Below are 23,218 nucleotides of genomic sequence, written 5' to 3'. Positions count from 1 at the left end.
TGCCATATAAAGCGTGGCTTATTAAGTATGCAAGCCATAGGAAAATTGTGGTTTGCATGGGGCCTGGACTGCAGTGTGCTTGCGTCAACATTGGGCAGTGGGGGACTGAGATATCAAGGCTGTGTGACGCCGATAAGCATATCACAACAACACATTAGGAGCCCTCAATTGCTTGTAACCCAAATGCACAACCTTGGCATTCAAAGCTATAACAACATGAATGCCTGCCTGGAAGATGTCAAGACTGGGAAAGGGTTCACCTGTAACATATTATGTATACAGAAATGATAAAATGTTGAACCCCTCCCCAATCCTACTCGACCACTACTAAACATCACCACCTTCCTCTTTTGCACACACATGATACTAAACATCACCACCTTCCTCTTTTGCACACACATGATACTAAACATCACCACCTTCCTCTTTTGCACACACATGATACTAAACATCACCACCTTCCTCTTTTGCATACACATGATACTAAACATCACCACCTTCCTCTTTTGCACACACATGATACTAAACATCACAACCTCTCTCTTTTGCATACACGATACATCCCCATTCTCTTCCCTCTCCTGCTCGACCACTACTAAACATCACCACCTTCCTCTTTTGCACACACATGATACTAAACATCACCACCTTCCTCTTTTGCATACACATGATACTAAACATCACCACCTTCCTCTTTTGCACAAACATGATACTAAACATCACCACCTTCCTCTTTTGCACACACATGATACTAAACATCACCACCTTCCTCTTTTGCATACACATGATACTAAACATCACCACCTTCCTCTTTTGCACACACATGATACTAAACATCACCACCTTCCTCTTTTGCATACATGATACATCCCCATTCCCTTCCCTCTCCTGCTCGACCACTACTAAACATCACCACCTGCCTCTTATTGCATACATGATACATCCCCATTCCCTTCCCTCTCCTGCTCGACCACTACTAAACATCACCACCTTCCTCTTTTGCACACACATGATACTAAACATCACCACCTTCCTCTTATGCACACACATGATACTAAACATCACCACATGCCTCTTTTGCATACACATGATACTGTCGTGTGGTTTGCTCAGTTAACACTGAACTTCACCACGGACAGCTAATCGAGCTTAACGACGCGACGATCAATTGCGGATTCGACTATGCTACGCAGGAGGAAGGAGGGAAGAGGAAGAAGCAGAGGCGCTTACCTCACGGGGGCACGCGCGCCAGCATCTTCAACCTGGAAAGTGATTAACTCAAACGAGAACGGGTTTAAAAAGAAATGGAAAATAATACAAGGGTTTATTCGAAATAAAGATTGAGACAGGGAAATAACGAGCCGGTAAATAAATATCCTAATCGGGACGTCCCCACACAGACATCAGAAACGAGACAAAGGGAGAGTGAATAAAATATTAATTGTCCCGTCGTGTATTTGATATGGATGTGAGCTTATCTGGCTGGAGTGTCGGGTCAGTCAAGCTCCGAGCGCGTCGTCCGACGCAGCCCCGGTGTTGGCGGGAACCGCCTTGTCCTTGGCGCGAACAACCTTCACTCCGTGCTGCTAGGCCAGCGTACGCCGTCAGGTAGGCCCCGCTCGCACGATCGCCCTCCACCATCCTTCCGACGTCCAGCTAGCAGGAACAGGTTCAAAATGAAGGGACAGTCAAACGCACGATGCCAAGGGAAGAGAAGAGAATGGGAAGAGAGAGAGCCAGGAATGAAAAGGGCCAGGGAAACACGAGAGGGAGAAGGGAAGAAGAGACAAAATGCCGGCGAGCCAGCAGTTTTATCACTCGTGGTGTGACGTCAGCTCTTTCTCTCTCCAACCAGCGCGGTGACCCTCGTCTTCTAGAATGTTCTCACCGCGCTGGTGTCCTCCCATTGGCCGAGTGCTTCCCGCCCCCCATGTCATGCCATCCTCATGGCCAACCACAAGTCCTTCTTTTCCCTCCAATCACGGGCCAGTTCTCTGTCCCTCCTATTGACCAATCACTCTTCCTCCCCTACTCTGCCAATCGGCACCCTGTGGTGTTCCTCACCCCTCTCCCTGGCCAATCAACAGTCCTCCTGGGCATAGCCCCCAGCCTTGCTCAATGTGTGGTGCCATGGTGGCGTTGTATGCAGCCGCTTCCCGCTGGTTTATCCGGTCAGTTATTGTAAGGGGAGGGAATTTAATTACTGTTGTGCACTACGGACCTATCTAAGTGTCTGTATGAGTGTGTTGCCATAAGGGACACTGGATTGGCGACAGAGGGAATGACAAACGAGGGGATTTCTATTCATAATCCCTGTACTATTTAGCACGCCCCGCCCTCTCGTGGCGGGGACACAAATACACACTTATACCGACATCCGGGCTACACAGAACTTATTACATATAGATTCTCTATCACGACAGTCGAGTTACTTACCTATACAGATCTACCTGGCTCTAGATATTCCTCTACCCAAATTCATAACAATACTAAACATCACCACCTTCCTCTTTTGCATACATGATACATCCCCATTCCCTCCCTCCTCCTTACCTTCCCCTTACCTACTGTATTTCTCATCCACTCGCGATTCCATTTTTTACCCCTCTTCTTCCACACACTTCTCCTCGTTAATTATTTCCCCGATCTTTTTCTCTTCTGTTCCTTTTCTTAATATATACATTTTTAAAACCTGATTTAACCCTTTCCGTTTTTGCACTATATATAAATCTATCCCAAGCCATCTGATTTAAATTAACTCCTATTTTGCCCAATAATATGTAATGTCTTTGTTGTAAAGATGCAGAAGTGAGGTTGCTATGGGCACTACATAATATTAATTTGTTGCTCAGGAGTTTACCTATGGAGTGTAGCACGTGGTTATAGGGGGAAGGTAAGTATAATTGAACTTAAATATCTCAATAGTCTGAGGTAGGCCGGATTATTCTGATTCTAATCTGGTGGTCTTGGCTAAACGGTTAAGGTGGCTAGGTAGCTTGAGATGTTAGGGTCCTGTGTTTCAGTCCTTGTTGTGCCGTTGAATTAACACCAGGTGGGTTGACTCAGCCTGTCATCCTTCCCAGGTCGGCAAAATGAGTACCAGCTTATTGGTAATGGAAGGGCACTGCCTTTGCGGCACAGTGTGCCCCCAGCAATGACGTAACCAATAGCAACAGTCTGTATACGAAAAAAATACCAATGATTCTGATTCTGTCACAGAGCGTCGGGGCTGCCAAAGCAGTTTCTCGGCAAGGCAGCAAAGCAAATTGGGTGGTTTGCCATTGCCTTCCCAGCAGTAGTTAGGGCAGGAATTTGTAATTTGTTCAGAGTGCCGGCGATAGCTCGCCGACTCTTGGTGAAGGACACCGTGGTATCTTTAACATCCACCAAAAAAATTCCATCAGAATGGACACCCAGTTCAACGTCAATCCGAGGGACGGAAAACACATCGATGAGTACTCCCTGCCTGTGAAACACCATGGCGGCAGTTTATAGCTGAGTCGGGATTCAAACCCAGGCTAGACCGCTTAGAGGCGTATGTGAGTACCTCGAAGCTATATTTCTTTTGGTCGTCATCTCGTATTCTGAAACAAAATGATATTTTGTGATTCCTCGCCGGTGAAAGCATTTATTTAGTATTTTAGGAGTTGCCGAAGGCGAGAAGAAGAGGCCATTTCGTTGGGTACAAAGCTTGTTTATTGTACAGAAATCTCCAGCAACTGCTCACGAACGGAAGTCGTAACGGCTTATATAAAACCAAAAACCCTCTTCGGAGGACGTGGCTCCAACAGCCGCGCGTGCGTCACGACCACACAACCAAAAGTCCCACAGGGCCGTGCACGTGGATTATTACCAAATAAGGACATGCAAATAAGGTAAAGGTAACCGCCACATGCGAATAAGGTAACCGCTACATGCGCCCCCCCAGAATACACTCTCACGGGCTTGTACGTAGTTCGCAGGCGCGCTCGGCGGTTGCCGAGAAGGCGCGAGCAGTGCTCGGCCTCGATACGCACGAAAAAACGCCGCCGTGGGGTTGAGGAGGGGCTGGTCAAGGCCTCGGGGGAGGCTGCCGAGGTTCCTCGCGGGCCTCCCGAGGTTGCAGTTCGCGGGTGCAGTGCCGAGAAGGCTCGAGCAGTGCTCGGCCTCGGTGCACGCGAAAAGCAGTTGAGCCAACCGAGGGGCTCGTCAAGGCCTCAGGGGAGGCTGCCGAGGTTCCTCACGGGCCTCCCGAGGATGCAGGGTGGTTCGTAGTTGCGCGAGTGGCGAGCAGCGGTAGCAGTTGTAGTTGCAGCAGTAGGAGTTGCGGGAGTGGCGAGCAGCGGTAGCAGTTGTAGTTGCAGCAGTAGGAGTTGCGGGAATGGCGAGCAGCAGTGCACGTGAAGGTAACGAGGCTCCAGTGCGCGCGAAGGTAACGAGGCTCCAGTGCGCACGAAGGTGACGAAGTACGTCAACGCAAGAGATGAGCAGCAGTGCGCGCGAAGGCGACGAAGTAGCCGTGCCGCCAACGGCAGTGCGTGCGAAGGCGACGAAGTAGCCGTGCCGCCAACGCCTCGTAACGGCGTTCCTTCGGAGGGTCCCGGAGCAGGCTCGCCCCTCTAGTCGTAGAGGAGGAGCCGAGCGCAGTGCGCGAACCACATGGCCGCTCGTCGTTGCTAAAACTCCAGCAGTTCGAGTTTAGGTCTTGCGGAAGAAATTGCGGTCGAAATACTGCCGTGTTCATTTGCAGCCCGCGAATACGTTCAGGGGCGGCTGAGGTCACCAGTTTAGGAGTTGCCGAAGGCGAGAAGAAGAGGCCATTTCGTTGGGTACAAAGCTTGTTTATTGTACAGAAATCTCCAGTAACTGCTCACCAACGGAAGTCGTAACGGCTTATATAAAATAAAAAACCCTCTTCGGAGGGCGTGGCTCCAACAGCCGCGCGTGCGTCACGACCACACAACCAAAAGTCCCACAGGGCCATGCACATGGATTATTACCAAATAAGGACATGCAAATAAGGTAAAGGTAACCGCCACATGCGAATAAGGTAACCGCTACAGTATTTTAGTGCAATCCATTGAAATGGCATTTACAGATTTGGAAGTAGCAAGCCGTTGCTTATCGAATAAATGGGACTTACACGTTTTTCTGTTGTTAGAAATGGCACAAATAGTTAATTAAAATGCTTCCCAACCTTATTTTCATACTCATTAAAATTAAAAAGTCACACATGCCAAAGTTAAGATTTCCAAGTCCTGTGCCTTATTGCATTCATTACAACCGCATCAAGGTCCACTTTTGTGCGTTATGGTGTGAGCATGAAGTCATCAGCATGAACAGCTCAAGATAATAAAAACATGACAGTGTACCATTAATGAGAAACTTCGAGAGCCACAAGCGGAGGGGGAACTGCGCTGTGGTCCAGTGAACGACTGAAATTCCAAGGTTTCATCGAAACAGGTAAAAATCTTTACAGCCTGAAAAAAACACCCCAGTATAATTAGTGAAAAATGATTGATTCAGCAAGGCTGTTTATTTTGAGAATTTATTACTTTTAACCGAGAATGGAGTAATTTTGCAGTAAATTAGTATGTAACCAAAATGGCAAAAAAAATCAAGTTATGGCAGACAAAAAAAAAATTCAAGCTATGGCAATGCCAAAAAAAATATTCAAGGTATGGCAATGCCCAAAAAATGTAAAGATATGGCAGGCAAAAAAAATTCAACAAAAAAATATAAGGTATGGCAATGGCAAAAAAACCTAAACAAAAAACGATTCAAGGTATGGCAATGCCAAATAAATTCAACAAAAAAACAATTCAATGGCAATGCCAAAAAAAATTCAAGGTATGGTAGACAAAAGAAAATTCAACAACAAAAATATTCAAGGTATAGGAGACAAAATAAGATTCAACAACAAAAATATTCAAGGTATGGCAGACAAAAAACAATTCAAGGTATGGCAATGCCAAAACAAATTCAACAAAAAACAATTCAAGATATCGCAATGCCAAAAAAAATTCAAAGTATGGCAAAGCCAAAAAATAAATTCAAGGTATGGCAATGGCAAAAAAAATTCAAGGTATGGCAATGGGAAAAAAAAAATTCAAGGTATGGCAGACAAAAAATAAATTAAAGGCATGGCAGACAAAAAAAATCAACAAAAAACAAGGTATGGCAATGCCAAAAAAAATCAACAAAAATCAATTCAAGGGTATGGCAATGCCAAAAAAATCAACAAAAAACAATTCAAGGGTATGGCAATGCCAAAAAAATCAACTCAAATATCAAAACATCAAAATCAAATAAATTCAGGACATCGCAGACAAAAAAAATTCAACAAAAAACAAGGTATGGCAATGCCCAAAAAATTCAACAAAAAACAATTCAAGGGTATGGCAATGCTAAAAAAAAATCAACTAAAATATGAAAAAACCAAAATCAAATAAATTCATGGCATGGCAGACAAAAAAAATTCAACAAAAAGCAATTCAAGGGTTCAATTCAATTCTTCTCCAATGGCTTGATCTCTGACCATCAATTTGGTTTCAGACCTGGTCACTCTACTCTGGACATGCTGCTTCTGCTTTCTCAACAATGGATGGAGGTCCTCAACGCCAAACAGGAAATTAGAGCTGTCTCCCTTGACATTTCACGTGCCTTCGATACGGTCTGGCACCCTGCTCTGCTCACCAAACTCTCTCCTCCTTTGGTATCCATGGAAATCTCCACGCATGGCTGGTGGACTTCCTCTCTAGTCGTAGTCAACGTGTGGCCCTGAATGGGTTTCTCTCATCTCCTCTTCCTGTTCAGGCTGGAGTTCCCCAAGGCAGTGTTCTGGGCCCCGTGCTTTTTCTGGTCTTCATCAATGATCTCTCTGACTCTCTTGAAAATCCTCTCTATCTCTTTGCTGACGACTCTACTCTCTGTCGCTCCATTCCTCATCCCTCAGATCGGCAGTCTGCAGCCTCCTCACTCTCTGCAGACCTGGACAAAATCACAGACTGGGCAAACAAGTGGAACATGTCTTTCAATCCTGACAAATCTCACACTCTTACGATGTCTCTCCGAAAAGACCGACTGGACAACCCTCCCATCCAACTTCTGAATAATCCTCTCCAAGAACTTCTGTCACTCAAGCTTTTGGGTCTCACTATCTGCCATGATCTTCCCTGGGAAAACCACATTTCAAATCTGGCCTCCAAAGCCAGTCGCCGACTGGGCATCCTCCGTCGTGCGAAGTCCTTCCTTGGTACACCTGAGCTCCTCACCACTTACAAGGCTTTCATCTGCAGCTCTGTGGAATACTGCTCTCCCCTCTGGTCTGGTGCTCCTGCCTCACACCTAGGTCGTCTTCACGCTGTTGAAACCAAAGCGTTCAGAATCATTGGAATCTCCCGCGATGAAGCTAATTCCAAGGGCCTTTCACTCACTCACCGCAGGCAGGTTGTTGGTCTTTCCGTCTTCTACCCACTCCTCTCTGGCCTTGCCCCCCCCCCCCCCAGCTCTCTCTGGGCTCTGTCCCCCAAATATTCCTACAGGTCGCACAAGATCTGCCTGCAACCCTCTTATGGTTAAACTGCCAAAATCAAGACTTTCTGCTCACCTTCACTCCTTCATTCCACTTTTCTCCCGCCTCTGGAACAAACTCCCTCACTCTCTTCAATCCCACTCCACCCTCCAGGTCTTTAAAACAGCTGTTCACCACCATCTCTTATCTTCCCCCATCCAAAACCTTGATCTTTTCTACCCCCGCTAATTTCACCCAAAATCCTACACTTTTTTTTTTTTGAAATACCAACTTCTGTCCTGGAAGTCCTTGGTCCCCTTGTGTTTTATACCTCGCCCCCCCCCCCTCCCCCCCCATTCCCACGCCTCCTCCCCCCAAGCCCTCTCCCTCCCACACTTCTCCCTGCTCTCAAATGTTGTGTTTGTGTGCTTCCCCTTCTCTCCCCATCTTGTCTTCCGCTCCCTCTTTTTATATATTTTGTTTGTCTGGTTGATTTGTTTGTGAAATAAATGTTAGCTCTTTGACGAGCCTCGATTCAGTATACGAAAAAAAAAGAAGAAAAAAAGGGTATGGCAATGCTAAACAAAATCAACTCAAATATCAAAAAATCAAAATCAAATAAATTCAGGGCATGGCATACAAAAAAAATTCAACAAAAGACAAGGTATGGCAATGCCAAAAAAATTCAACAAAAAACAATTCAAGGGTATGGCAATGCCAAAAAAAAATTAAACAAAAAACGATTCAAGGTATAGCAATGCCAAATAAATTCATCAAAAAACAATTTAATGGCAATGCCAAAAAAATTTCAAAGTATGGTAGAACAAAAGAAAATTCAACAACAAAAATATTCAAGGTATGGGAGACAAAATAAAATTCACCAACAAAAATATTCAAGGTATGGCAATGCCAAAACAAATTCAACAAAAAACAATTCAAGATATCGCAATGCCAAAAAAAATTCAAGGTATGGCAATGCCAAAAAAAATTAAACAAAAAACGATTCAAGGTATGTCAATGCCAAATAAATTCAACAAAAAACAATTCAATGGCAATGCCAAAAAAAATTCAAGGTATGGTAGACAAAAGAAAATTCAACAACAAAAATATTCAAGGTATAGGAGACAAAATAAGTTTCAACAACAAAAATATTCAAGGTATGGGAGACAAAATAAAATTCAACAACAAAAATATTCAAGGTATGGCAGATAAAAAACAATTCAAGGTATGGCAATGCCAAAACAAATTCAACAAAAAACAATTCAAGATATCGCAATGCCAAAAAAAATTCAAGGTATGGCAATGCCAAAAAAGAAATTCAAGGTATGGCAATGGGAAAAAAAAAATTCAAGGTATGGCAGACAAAAAATAAATTCAAGGCATGGCAGACAAAAAAATTCAACAAAAAACAAGGTATGGCAATGCCAAAAAAAATCAACGAAAAACAATTCAAGGGTAGGGCAATGCCAAAAAAATCAACAAAAAACAATTCAAGGGTATGGCAATGCCAAAACAATCAACTCAAATATCAAAACATCAAAATCAAATAAATTCAGGGCATGGCAGACATAAAAATTCAACAAAAAACAATTCAAGGGTATGGCAATGCTAAAAAAAATCAACTAAAATATGAAAAAACCAATAATCTAATAAATATTCAGGGCATGGCAGACAAAAAAAATTCAACAAAAAACAAGGTATGGCAATGCCAAAAAAAATCAACATAAAACAATTCAAGGGTATGGCAATGCCAAAAAAAATTGAACAAAAAACAAGGTATGGCAATGCCAAAAAAAATCAACATAAAACAATTCAAGGGTATGGCAATGCCAAAAAAATTTCAACAAAAAACAAGGTATGGCAATGCCAAAAAAATTCAACAAAAAAACAATTCAAGGGTATGGCAATGCCAAAAAAATTTCAACAAAAAACAAGGTATGGCAATGCCAAAAAAATCCAACAAAAAAAATTCAAGGTATGCCAATTTTGCACACAATGTCAAGGCCTGTGGAAGAGCAAGAACGCAGAATGGATCAGGAGATAATGTAACAAAATGAAAAGCAGAAATAGAAGGGGGCAAATGCCAATGGTCAATGGCTGAAGTGATCTAATTCAAACTTGGTACAGGTATGTATAATGATATAAAGATTAACTGATTAGAAGTTGGGGGCAAAGATCAAAGGGCAAAGACTGTAATAGGTCTATAACTTGAGAACGGCTGAAGTGATGTAATTCACACTTGGTACACATATGTATAATGATGTAAAGATTAACTGGTTCGATTTTGGGGTCCCGGGGTCAAAGGTCATGTCAGGTAAAAATGTGATAACTTGAGAACAGCTGAATAGATTTAAATCAAACTTGGTACAAGTATTATAATGATGTAATAATGTGGGCGGAGGCATATCGGTCGACGTCGTGACGTTGAAAAACGTCGTTCTAGTTTTCTTTTATATTTTTGCAGTCAATGGAGCTGTATTCGTTGCTGTTTTCATTTTATTTGTGACATCTTCTATTCACTCCTGTGTTTGGAAATTTTTTGCTAGTCGTGTTAGATACCTTCTTCTCTGGTTTGATTTCTCCTCGTTTGTGTATAAATTGTATTTGGTAGTCTGTCAAACTTTTCACGTACTCAGCCAATCCTAATGTTGTCATTCTGTGCATTTGGTTGAGTCCATCAAGTCACTACCTTCTTCTTTTCTCAGCCCTTTACATTATTGGGATTCACTGATTTTAGTTAAACACGAGAATATAATACGCAACGCATCGCTTCGCGAATGAGCATACCAATCTTTGTGTAAATGCTTTTTAAAAAAACAGTTGTTGTTAATTGGGAAAAAATAGAATTAGGTGGTGTATACCAGCCTAACTATGCACTTATGGAGTGAGAAGGGGGAGAGTGTTAATGGGATATTCATCACAGCCTTTTTAGATGCTGAATTGTAAGTAATATACAACAACACACTAAGAGGAATATCAAAATAAAAACAATTTCTCGCCATCCCCTCTCTATTTTGATCAAATTTTCTGGTGTACGTATTAGGTGCGGCCCACTGCAAGAAACAAACTCTGAGACCTCCTCATCTCTGCCTTTGCATAATTGCTTAAAAATTGGGGCTTTCTGTTTCCTCAGCATAGCTGAGATGGCTAATCTATGCCGCAAGAACAAAAAAAACAATTCCTGGGAGATCTTGCCCTCTGTACAGGGATAGCCAGCATCGCAAGTTGGAGCTTGCAATTTCGCCATGTGTGCCCATGTACATATAGAAAGCCTTCCTTCCTTTTTTGCATTACAAACCGTCCTGGGAGTTTCCTGAATCCACCGTCATTGGTTTCATTGAAATCCGTTGATCCATTCTCAAGTTGTAGCACGACAAACAGACACAGATAGACACGGCTCCTTTTATAATATACAGTAGATATTGTGGATGGTGAAGAGTTTCCTTGTTTTGATATTTAGTTTGTTAATTTCCGATTGTATCCAGTTTATTATTCCCCCGCTGTATTGAAACACTGGTACTGTGAGTTGGTTTGTGGCTTTAATTTTGGTTTTCAGAGAGGTGTGTCTTCAGGATCAACCTTGTTCTACTTAGTTATTATTTGGAGATATGTTTGTGACATATTTGGTGGTCCTCTTCTACTCCGAGGTATTTGCTGTATGATGCTTTATTTTCTTGCTTCTGTATTGTTGTTTTCAGGTTGATTTTATATTGTCTGTTTTTTTTTTGTTTACTTTGTACAAATGTGAACTTGACACACTTGTCTAGGCCAAATTCCATCTGAATGTCGTCGGAGTACCGTTTCACTAATTTCAGTTGTTCTGCAAATCTTTCATTGTTCGGTGTGAAGAGCTTTACATCATCCATGCACAGTAGATGCGTCACCTTTTCTGTCTCTTTGGACATTATTAGATGTTAGGGTGTACCTGTGTCATTGCTCATTAATGAGGTTGCTCCGTGGGTCCAGGGAGAGGCAAAACGGAAGCGGGGAAGGGATGTTACCCCGAAGATCCCACATTGTATCTTCACCCCTCGTATTTCGACATTTCCTTCTGAGTGCTGTAATATAAATGTGGTATTCCAAAGCTCCATTGCTTTCTCAATCCATTTCATTATTTGGGGGTTGATTTTGTACGCTTGCATACATTTTATCATCCATGAATGTGGAACACTTTTTTTATAGTCTTCTATCTCAGCTGTGGACAATTTGGTTCTTCTCATTTTTTGGGGTACAGCCTTGTTTCGTAGTATGTGGCGTAAAGGTCCTGGATGTACGTGCACTTCCAATGGCTGCCAGAACCTTGGCTCTTTTACCCTCCATGGTTCCATTCATACTTTTTGAGAGTCCCAAATGTCTTGCAGCATCTGCTTTGGTTTTGCTCCTTCGTGTAAATATCCTTGATGATTTGCAATTTCACTGCAAGTGAAAGGCTGGATCTTTTAGTTTTTGCATTTCCTGTTAAAGCCATGTCATGATGGCGGTCGATCTATCGCATAGAGAAGTGCATGTGACCCATTAAGATGCTGATAAACACGTTGTTTAACACATGCGAGGACCTACAGTACAGTATATAATAGTAATTTTGCATGCTTTCAATATAAATAGATTCATGATGTAATGAGGAGGGATACCTTAATGGTTAAACAAAATGCTGTTGTGAAGCATAAATTGACCATACTGTGCAGTGTGCAGTAAGCTGTTAGCACCCAACAAATTTACTTTCTTTCAGTTTCTCCCTATCGCACATAGGGCAGTAGTCTCTCTGTCTTCCACCACCTCATTTCTGGTATTGCACCCTCTCTGCACTTTCCATGCTCTTTGTTGTAAAAATCAGATCTACAACATTGTCCCAATAGTAGGTTTAATTCAGAATCGATCTCTAGTAACACCTGTAAGAAATCAGCAAGAGTAATATCAGCATACCGTTATCATAGAAGTAATAATGAATCGGCAATTGATACAAGCAACAAGCAAGCTTGGAACATCTAGCAATACACACCATTCGTATATGCACTACCACACAGGATAAATGTCACAGGAATGAATCGGAGCGATGTCCGTCCGAGTTCTTATGGAAGCCCCTCAGTGGTCGGAGCCAGCATAGCACCTGGGTTCAACTTAGACACAATTTCATTACACTCTTCCCTCCTTTGTTTCTGTAGTGTGCACGTGGTCTGCCAGTAACCGACTTCCCCATCCATACCCATGATCTTTTTTACCCTCATTAACTCTAACCAAAACACCTGTCTGTGTTTCCAGGTTACCAGGTTCCCACCACTCCTTCACCCTCCTTTTCAATTTTTTTTTTTGTTCCAGTTCTGCTTCTCTCCCAGTTTTCTATTCTATTTCTGTGAGTGAAAGTTTATGCCTGTATCCAGCTTGATCACCTCCTTTGTCCTCCTGTCCACTCCACACCATTCTCGTTCTTCCTCGTGTCCTTTCTTCCTCCAGGTCTCCTTCTATTTTGGCCCTCTATCCTGCTGTTGGTGTGTTCCCTCCCCCTTATTCCTCCACCCTTTCCAGTTTGTTTTTTTACCTCCACCAGCAAAGGTGGATGTAGGTTATGTTTTCACCCCTGTCTGTCTATTTGTTTGTTTGTCTGTATATCTGTGAACAATATATCTCAAAAAGGACGGATTCTGACGAAATCTGGCAGAAAAGTAGTGTATGTGGCAAGGGCGAAATTATTAGATTTTGGTGAAGATCCGGATTCGGATCCGGCTACTAGAATTTTTAAAAAGTGATTCTTCACCATTGGGAGATGGGGCCAAAAACGATACATAGCGGGATATCTCAAAAAATTATGGACAGATGTGGACGAAATTTGGTGGAGAGGTTGGTTGTGTGTGTGACAAGGACTAATCGATTCGATTTTGGTGAAGATCTGAATATGGATTCGAATATGAGGGTTATTAAATTTTTAAGTGATTCTTTGCCATTGGGAGATCTGGCGAAACGCGATATATAACATGATGTTTTAAAAAGTTGTGGACGGATTTGGACAAAACTTGGTGGATGAGTTGGTTAGGTGACAAGGACAAACCGATTCGATTTTGGTTAAGGTCCGAATCCAGATCCGGCCTATTAGTGGATACAAAACATAAACTGTTCAGCCTGGTGGAGGTATGCACTCGACCGAGTGCCGTTCTAGTTTTGTTATTTTATGTGCTGCTCTGTTCTGCAATTTAGCTCCTCCATGAGCCTCGACTTTGTATATAAAAAAAAGACTTGTACAGCCATTGATTTCCAATTTCCTAAAAAACCTAAATTGTGTTTCAGAAAATCAATTCTGTTTCATGATTGTTTCTTTTGATGTTTTTGATGATTAATTTTGGCAATCTCTTCTCTGTGATTTTCTAATGTAGGGCCTTGTGGTTGTGTTGCACTTCCCAGAGTAAATATGCATTCACTAAATTATGTTCAGAATGTTGTGTTCATCATAAGCAGGAGTTAGTTATAACCACGGTGCCTTATACAGAGGTCTGACTGTGTATGTAAACATGCAAAAAATGTTTACTACTTCCAATCACCATACACTGTTTATAACTGACAAAAACTCACAGACACTTCTTGAATCATGCCGTCATAAAACCGAAGAACACCAGCTCCTTTGGAGAGCAGTCATGCCATTGCATTCAGTCACGCGACCCTTTGTGAGTAGGGGCAAAGCTACACAGGTCGACTTTTGTTTGCGGATATTTTCGCTTACGGACATTTACAGACAGTTTTGTGATTTTTCCTGGAATATTGGGTTCAAATTACATCCATACACAAAATTTCAGCTTTCTAGCCCACCTAGAAAGTACTAACTGTTTACATGACTGAGTGAGTTCATGAGTTTTTTGGAAGAGCTTTATTATGTATGATGATGCTGCTCCAGCTTCCTGTATGAATATTTTTTGACATCTGAGCTCCTTATCTTGGTCCAGATCATATTTTAACACTCAAATTGTTTGGATGTGACCGGTTTATCAGTATGCTTTCTGTCCTTTTAGGTAGACTACTTGCTTCGCAGGTTATGTGGCACACTTGCCCTACGCTGGAAACCGGAGAGTTTGAAGACGAAAATAGTGGAGGGACAAGAAGGCCTGTCTGCTTGGCAATTTTTGTCATGTGCATCCTCCGTTTTGCTTCAGCCTGATGTGGACAAATCTTCACTTTCGATGTCAATAGATGACATTTACCAGGAGCTGGTTCTTGAAGTCGTCAAAAAGGTTTCCTCTACTATTTACAGCACAGATTATGACCACTCTTTTCTGTAATTTTCATTATTATGTGTTATGAAACATTGTAGTGTTGCTGAGAGAATTGTTAATGTGTGCGCACTTCATCATAATGCGGATCTATACTATTCCCATTTCTATCAGCACAATGGTTGTGAAATAGCATTGATGGTGTTTTCCCAACTTCAGGGTTGCTTGTCGAAGCGGAGTGGCCGAATAAAGGTTTGCACAGAACTGTGGTTCGTGCTTAGGCGGAATTCTCTCTTCTACTACGCAAACGCAGACATGAAGGAGCCGCGTGAAGAGATCCCACTTCATAAAGGTGGAAGCATTGAGGTAATACAGTTGGCTAGTGAAGTGCAGGGCTAGTGAGACGAGGAGTTCAGGCTGATGTGATGGAAAAGGAATAGTTTCTGATTCTACCAGGCCCAATTGCATTGGCAAATTATGAGCCATTCATATGTATTGCTAGTTATATCATAAATTGATGCTTAGAACACCATGAGAACTTTCTCCATGTCATTGGCTCAGCTCCTGCCAGACCGCGAAGGCCGCCGCTGTTTCTTTGCTCTACATTGTCCTGAGAAAACTCTGGAGCTGGGTGCTGAGGATGCGAGGAGGCGTCAAGAATGGGTTGCGGGTGAGCTTTCGTCCAACATCTGAAATGTATTTTCATCGTCATTAATGAAGACGATGATGTCCATGGTCTGATTAGTATCTGCCATTTCAGCTATACAGACTGTAGTACGATTCCAGCAGCAAGGCAGACGATCACAGGCCTGGGAATCCCGGGCAGAAAGACGAGTAGACCGCCAACGAGAGCAGACCCGACGGCAGGAACTTGCATGGATGGACCAAGCATTGCAGGCAAATGAGTCAAACAGGCAGATGGAGCTCAACAGACTACAAAAGGTAAGAAAGGACTAAAGTAAAGTGAAAGAGAAATGTTTTTGCTTGCTTATGAATATTGTCACAGCAGCTTCAAAAGTTGTCCCAAGTTGTCCTGACAATATGGTGGACTTGTTTTCTTTTAAAGTGCTGCAACTGCTGTGATTACATCTTGCACCTGATTGTACTGATGTATATTGTCCAGTCCTAGATGTAGACCAGTCAGTTTCAAAATGTCAGACCTGAGTTTTGCCTACTGGGCAGGTATACCAGTAGGTGGTACTTTGAATGATTTGAGATTGGACTTGAAAGTGGCGGTATTCACATCATGTTGCCCTGCCGTTCATGATAGTATGTCCCATAATGCTGTGCTGAGTTAATAAAGCAGAGTATGTTACTTGCCAGAGTGTGTTCTGCAGATAGTACACATTGCAACCACAAAACACCGATAAGACACAAGGTGTAGGCGAACTTGAGATTTGTGTGTATGTTTCTCGTGTTAGTTGTAATCTCCCTTTGCAGGTGCCAAAAGGTGGGCTCCTTAAAGAGCCCAAAGTGTGCACATTTTACTCGTATCGTGTTTTGAGGATCAAGTTGTGATGTTTCGACCCTAATTCAACACATTATTTTCTCATATCTTTGTTCCAAAGGCTCTTTTTCAGAATTGTCACTGAGCTTCCCAATTGTAGTTTGTTTATTGTAATATTTCCCCATATTAGTCAGGATTTGAGTGAGGTTCTGGTTGATTACACCAGTTACTCCAACCATCATTGGCACAACTATCAGGGATGCCTCTTCGCGGTGGTTGTACCCCCCAACGCAAGTCGGAGGCCAAATCTTCCCCATTCTTCCCTGCTGCCCGGATTCGTCAGGTCACAGCCAGAGTGCCAATCGGTCCCCATGGACTGACCCTTTCCCTCTTGTCTGTCTCTTTCTCTTTCTCTTTCTCTTTTTCTTTCTCTTTCTCTCTTTTTCTCTTTTTCTCTCTTTCTTTTTCTCTTTCTCTTTCTTGCTTTTTCTCTCTTTCTTTTTCTCTTTCTCTTTCTTGCTTTTTCTCTCTTTCTTTTTCTCTTTCTCTCTTTTTCTCTCTTTCTTTTTCTCTTTCTCTTTCTCTCTTTCTTTTTCTCTTTCTCTTTCTCTCTTTTTCGCTCTTTCTTTTTCTCTTTCTCTTTCTCTTTCTCTCTTTTTCTCTCTTTCTTTTTCTCTTTCTCTCTTTTTCTCTTTCTCTTTCTCTCTTTTTCTCTCTTCCTTTTTCTCTTTCTCTCTTTTTCTCTCTTTCTTTTTCTTTTTCTCTCTTTCTCTCTTTTTCTCTCTTCCTTTTTCTTTTTCTCTCTTTCTTTTTCTCTTTCTCTCTTTTTCTCTCTTTCTTTTTCTCTTTCTCTCTTTTTGTCTCTTTCTTTTTCTCTTTCTTTTTCTCTTTCTTTTTCTCTTTCTCTCTTCCTTTTTCTCTTTCTCTTTCTCTCTTTTTCTCTCTTTCTTTTTCTCTTCCTCCATTTTTCTCTTTCTTTTTCTCTCTTTTCTTTTTCTCTTTCTCTCTTTTTCTCTTTCTTTTTCTCTATTTCTATTTTCTCTTTCTTTTTCTCTCTTTCATTTTTCTCTTTCTCTCTTTTTCTCTCTTCCTTTTTCTCTTTCTCTTTCTCTCTTTTTCTCTCTTTCTTTTTCTCTTCCTCCATTTTTCTCTTTCTTTTTCTCTCTTTTCTCTTTCTCTTTCTCTCTTCTTCTCTTTCTTTTTCTCTATTTCTATTTTCTCTTTCTTTTTCTCTCTTTTCTCTTTCTCTTTTGCGATCATTATTATTCACGTGCATATTGTTTGAGTTGCATATGTTTGTGGTCACACCAGCTATAGAGTTGATGTAGTAGTTATCATGTTTCCATGCACCTGTTTAACCATGGTGGAATATCTGAACTTTGGAAAGATAAAATGTAGGAAAAAAAATTTGCACTTCCTGTTGAGGTGACTGAGAACCAAGATTAATCACAGGTTGAGTTTATAAGGGTAGTTTTAAAACTTCTAGGAAAGATAATCCCAACAGTCCAAGAAACTCAATTAATGTATTTTTTATAAATATATACAATGAGCAAACAATTGCATATGTTTTAAATTATATATACATATATATTGAAAAAGGGAAGAACTTTTGCATTCCTTGAACTACATGGTATTCATAGAATACTTACCCTGCACAGTCAACTTGGTGTGAGCCAACTCTTCTGTTTTTGAAGGTTTTTTTTTCTTTGATCCAATATGGCTGCCAGACCACGTGAGCGAATACATCATAAATTTATATTCTCTAATATAATTGTTGTGTAGATCACGCTCAATAAATTTCAAACTGATCAGACTAAGCATCGTCCCTGCAGAATTATGACGTCATAATTAAGGCACCAATTAGGTCATCGTTAACAGCACTTATTCCCCATGGGGGTTCTTTACAATGAGCCACGTTTCAATTTTTTCCATGGAGCGGTTTCTGAGATATTGAGGTGCAACGTTTTTTGATATTTCCATGATGGCGCCTGTACCATGTGACCTATGACGTCATAATTTTCATTAAAATATTCTACAGGAGGAGGTGCTCCCATGGTGAAAATTTCATGTTCATCAGACCAACAGTTGCTGAGAAAAAAATTAATACTGATCGGATCAAGCGTTATACTTGTCAAATTATGACGTCATAATGAAGGTACCGATGACATCAGCATTAACATATCTTATTCCCCATGGGGATTACTTGACAATGAGCCATGTTTCAATTTTTTCCATTGGGCGGTTTCGGAGATATGGAGGTGTAACGTTTTTCCAAGATGGCGTCCGTAGTACTTGACCCATGACGTCATAATTATGGATTAAAATTTTCTACTGGTGGAGGTGCTCCTCTTGTAAAATTTTGTGTCAATCAGACCAACAGTTGCCGAGAAAATGAATTTTAAAAATGCAGACACGCCACATGTACGTACGTACTGTCGCGTGACTACCCTTGGTGAACACCGTAGGGTAACACGGATGACCGATTGCGAGACTTTAACTCCCGAGGCGAACACTCAATGGCGGACTCAAGTTCAACACCAACGCGCGGAACGGCGGGACGCAGCGAAGGCTCCGCAACCTTATCTATTAAAATCAAACACCCAGGAAAACTGCGTTCAGATATTATGTACAAAAAGTAATATAAGGGTTTATTAGGAAAAGTAAAGCCAGTGAAAAAGCCCGCCGGTAAATCTAATAACTCTAATAAACCTAAATCGGGACGTCCCCACACGACTGACAGCAAACACAAACGAGGGAGATTAATCACGAAAATAACACGTCCCGTCGTTCAAAATATACGCGGAGATCGGGCTTATCTGTCTTTGTCGTCTTGTATTGTTGGTGTCCAGCACCGCTCCTTCCGGCCCGATCGCACACCACGAGGCCCCTCGCTCCAAGCACCACGCGTCCGACGCAGGCCAGCGGCTCCACTTGACCAGGGACAGGAAGGACTCCTTTCAACTCCACTCGACTCGACGCGGGAGTGCTGGCAGCCAAGTGCCAACGAACTGCTCAGTGCCAACTGGGTGTGCTCTCGTGTGTCTCCTGCGACTCCCTACAACCCGAACTGCACTCGAACTGCGACTGGAATGGCGTGTCCTCTCCAACTCTCCACCACCGCTCAACTCTCTGGTGCCTGCCTGCGTCTGCCCGAAATGGCGTGTCCTCTCCAACTCGTACTGGCGAACTAACTCCGTGTGACTTGCGACTCAACTGCCGAAATGGCGTCCGACCGTCGCCTATATTGGTGGCCGATGACGTCACATTCGCGCACTCCTCAGCCAATCATAGCCTCCCAACTCGCCCAGGTCACGCCCTCTGCGGCATGCGCCTCCTGACATCTCCCCCGTTACGCGACCCTGCGGTCCTGGCATAACACGTGCCGGCCAGGTTTGTAGGCCTTTTGAGGTGTACACGGTGGCGGCCAATTATGGCGGTGTTTTTGACCTGGTTTCCTGTCAATTTAATACGAAGTCCTTGTCAGGGAAAGGGGATTATTTAATGTTGCGCTAAGGACCTAACTAATGTTTATGTGGTTTGCAGTGCCATAAAGGACAAAGGTTTGATTACTAGGTGATACTCACAGGGGCGTTACCTTTAATCCCTCACTATTTAACACTCGAATCTCCAGGTAGATCCACACTCATACATCTTACCCCGACAACCGCCTGAACATCAATAACTTATTACATGTAGAGTCCCTGTCACGACAGCCGAATACCTACCTATTCAGATCTACCTAGCTCTAGATGTTGCATTACCAAATTCATAACACAGCCCCCCCCCTGGAACCGTAGCTCCTGCAAGGTTCACCGCAGGGCTACCATTCCAGCCTTAACACTTACTGTCACACACTTAATTAACCTATGAAATAAATCAGGAAGGGCTGTGGGAAGTGAGTCGGACTACCTACCTACACTTCCTTAACATGCTGAACCCCTTAACCATCATGCAAGTATGTACATCTTCTTCGTTGTTCCTGTGGAGGGAGGAAACAACAACACACAACACTAACTTAACCACAAAACTTAACCATCTTTCCAAAACTCAAAACTCTAACCTTTGTACATACCCCGGTCTACAGACCGCGTCCCCCGGTGGATGCCACAAGACACAACCTTACCTGCGGGGCCATCCCCAATGCATCCCCCCTAAATTTCCACGGGCCCTGTCCAGATGTTACAGGTGAGTGACACGGCTCGGTGGATTTCGCCCACATTCATGCTACACAGACCCCTTAACCACTCATTCTCATTCCATAGGTCATCAAGGCATTGCAAAAATCAACAAAGCACTTATTCCCAATACACCCCCTGCAGGACCATGGCATTGATGTCATTCATGTGTGTGTGCATTCCTCAACTAGGCAGCGGGGAGGTACCGCACAAAAAGATGGTGGGGGCGCATCAGGCTGTGGTGCCCGCAGTCCCAAAAACAAGTCAACCGACTTACAAGTTCATTGCCCCCCCCCCCCTTTACCTCTTGGCCCCGTGACAGCCCAACAGCCCCTTTCCGCCGTTACCTCGCCGGTGAGGGTCTCCACACACACCAGGCTCCTTTGCCTCCTGCTTTCGCGCAGCAACACGGGTCACCGGGGGACTTCCTCACCCCGCGGCGCCCAACCAGACCCTCCACCGACGAGCTCCAATTTCCAGTTACCACCGGCTGCCAGGGGTAATTGCCGCAGAGGGGGGGCCCGCAGGCATCGCTCCTCAGAGCTTGCTCTGTACCTGCGGACACACACACCTTCCCCACCCACAAGATCCCAAAACACACTTCCTCCCCCACTGCCATTCAATTCTCCACACAACTCAGCACAATTCAGTACAATTCATAGATGGTGTAAAAGGTGTTACAAGGCTTGCCATGGCCTGCCAATGTGAAATCCCATTCACAGTTCGAATCATTGAATCCTTACACATTTCCATTAGCACATTTCCAAAAAGCACAATTATCGCCCCTCATTATCTCCAATAATCATCACTCACTCTCCAGGTTCCACTCTCACGACCACATCAAAACACCTAACCACAATACAAAAACATACGCCACCCACAAGACACTGTGGCTCCCATTCCATCCCCTCACCGGCCATGTCATCACTCACACCCGCCTCCCAACTCCAATTTACATGTCCCCAATTTCCAAAGCAAGTCCTGAAGCCTGGGACAGTACTCCTCAAAGCACTCACCTCAAGTGCAGGTAGTTGCAGGTTGGTCAGGTTCAAGAGTGTCATCCACCACTACAATTCCCAAAATTTCACATTGGGCCTACCAAATCCTTCCAAATTTCTCTTTTGTCCCCACTACACTGGCAGGTATGTGGATCCGCATCCAACGGTGATCATCACTACACAACTACCTATGGCCACGACAGCTCTGCACCTCTACCGTGCAAGGGTCACCGGGACAAGGTGAGCAGTCAAAACGCCAACATGGCCCATGAGTGTCCATAAGGGTGCGACCCACCATCCATCCTTCGGCCCCCCTGCGAGGAACACAGCTGCAGCAGCCCCAGCTGGCCAATGTGGTGAGCACTTGCTGCCACAACACACACTACCGCACACACAACCTCGGCCCTGGGGGGCACGGTCGCAGTGCGTGGCATCCCTACAGCCACGTCCCCTGCACCTCCCCATCATCCCCCAGTCCGACTACAGAACTGCAGCCCCCCAGTGCTCACCCACACTTGACCACACCAAGGTCCAGTCAACAGCCATGCTCCACCAGGAGACCCACCCAGAAGACATGGTCCACACACCTCGGACACGCACAGCACCACGTTGACCCTCAGGCTACACAACTACATCCCCATCATCCCGCGTCCCAAATATCAGCACAGTTGCCCCCACCACCAGTTGAAAGCTGTGTCTTACTACCCTATTAATTTCATCACAGCCTCCAACACTTTGGTCTACACACCTGGATCAATAATGGCGTCACTGTACAGTGTCCACCATGGCATTTCAAAATCCACCCTTAAATTTCCATCTAACCCACAGATTACCCATGCCAACCATTTGTCACATTTTACTAACCTCACCAAAGAAAGATGCTTTGCCATACACATGCCAGCCGAGCATGGCCCATATGCTCGGCTCGTTCTAGTTTCCTGCACACTCTATTGCTATTGGCCCAGGCCGAGGTGGTGGTCCTCTGTCTGGCGCCTGTGGACCTACTGGGGGCCCCCTCCTTTCTGGACTGCGAAGCCTCTCAGGAGGTGGGGGCCCATATGGTTGCCGACAATTCCTCTGACTGTGCCCTCTTCTCCCACATCTAAAACAAGTCCCCAAGAACGGACCCCTCTGGTAGCCAGGTGGAGCCCCCCTTTCTCCCGGCCCAGCCCGATAAAAATCAGGCCGTCCTGATGGCCAACCTGGACCACCCTGTCGTGACTCGCTCCCTGCAATTTGTCCCCCCATCAAATTTGTCAGCTGGCGGCTGATTCCCCTTAACATTCGCCCGATGTCATCCTCTGGCTTTTCCCGATCCCGCACCTCGGTCTGCCGTACCGTCACAGGTGCCCTCTCCGATGCGCGGTTCGACCTTCTCAAAAAGGTCAGTCTCGCCGCGCATTCCGCTGCCCGGTGCACCGTGGGTGGGTCCTGTAACTCCACCAACGTCCGGACCTCAGGATCAGGGAGAGCCGCCATAAATTTTTCTATCGCCAGCTTGTCCCACGCCTGTGCTGGTAGGTCCCTGTATGCTATCCTCACAGACTGGTATATATCCTGGGCCAGCTCCTGCAACGTCTCATTAGGCTTTTGCCTGCGATGCAGCAGCTGTGCCCTGACCAGGTCGCACCTTGCGCCTGTCCCGTACCTGTTATTTAAGGCCTCACAAATGGCCTTGCTGGTCAATATTCCCTCTGGGACTACGTTCAACACGTCGGCGGCTGACCCACGCAGTGTCGCCACCAGATTCCCCATGCGCTCCCGCTCTCCCCAACCATTGAGCTGAGACACGCACTCAAATTGTGTCAGGAAAGCCTCGAGGCTCCCTGATCCGTCAAAATGTACGAGGGGGATTGTTTTTCCAGAGACTCTATTCCCCGATTCCTCTCTGTCCAAATCCAGTCCGGGGCCAA

The 23,218-nt window shown here is 44.1% G+C and overlaps 2 protein-coding genes across 4 annotated transcripts in view; one reads left to right on the top strand and one right to left on the bottom strand.

The window, feature by feature from the left end:
• Positions 1–23,218, bottom strand: part of LOC137412267 (USP6 N-terminal-like protein) — a 1,021,586-nt gene that overhangs the window by 843,680 nt on the left and 154,688 nt on the right. The window lies entirely within an intron of this gene.
• Positions 1–23,218, top strand: part of LOC137412283 (switch-associated protein 70-like) — an 83,392-nt gene that overhangs the window by 9,468 nt on the left and 50,706 nt on the right. For both annotated transcript variants that reach the window (XM_078769790.1, XM_078769791.1), the window contains exons 4-7: positions 14,488–14,706; positions 14,905–15,051; positions 15,247–15,355; positions 15,446–15,627. In XM_078769790.1, coding sequence (XP_078625916.1) covers positions 14,488–14,706; positions 14,905–15,051; positions 15,247–15,355; positions 15,446–15,627 — 657 coding nt within the window. The remainder of the gene's footprint in view (positions 1–14,487; positions 14,707–14,904; positions 15,052–15,246; positions 15,356–15,445; positions 15,628–23,218) is intronic.

The sequence above is a fragment of the Myxine glutinosa genome, chromosome 1, assembly GCF_964187855.1.
Source record: "Myxine glutinosa chromosome 1, kmMyxGlut1.1, whole genome shotgun sequence".
Lineage (NCBI taxonomy): Eukaryota > Metazoa > Chordata > Myxini > Myxiniformes > Myxinidae > Myxine > Myxine glutinosa.
This window is presented reverse-complemented; position numbering and strand designations above follow the sequence as displayed.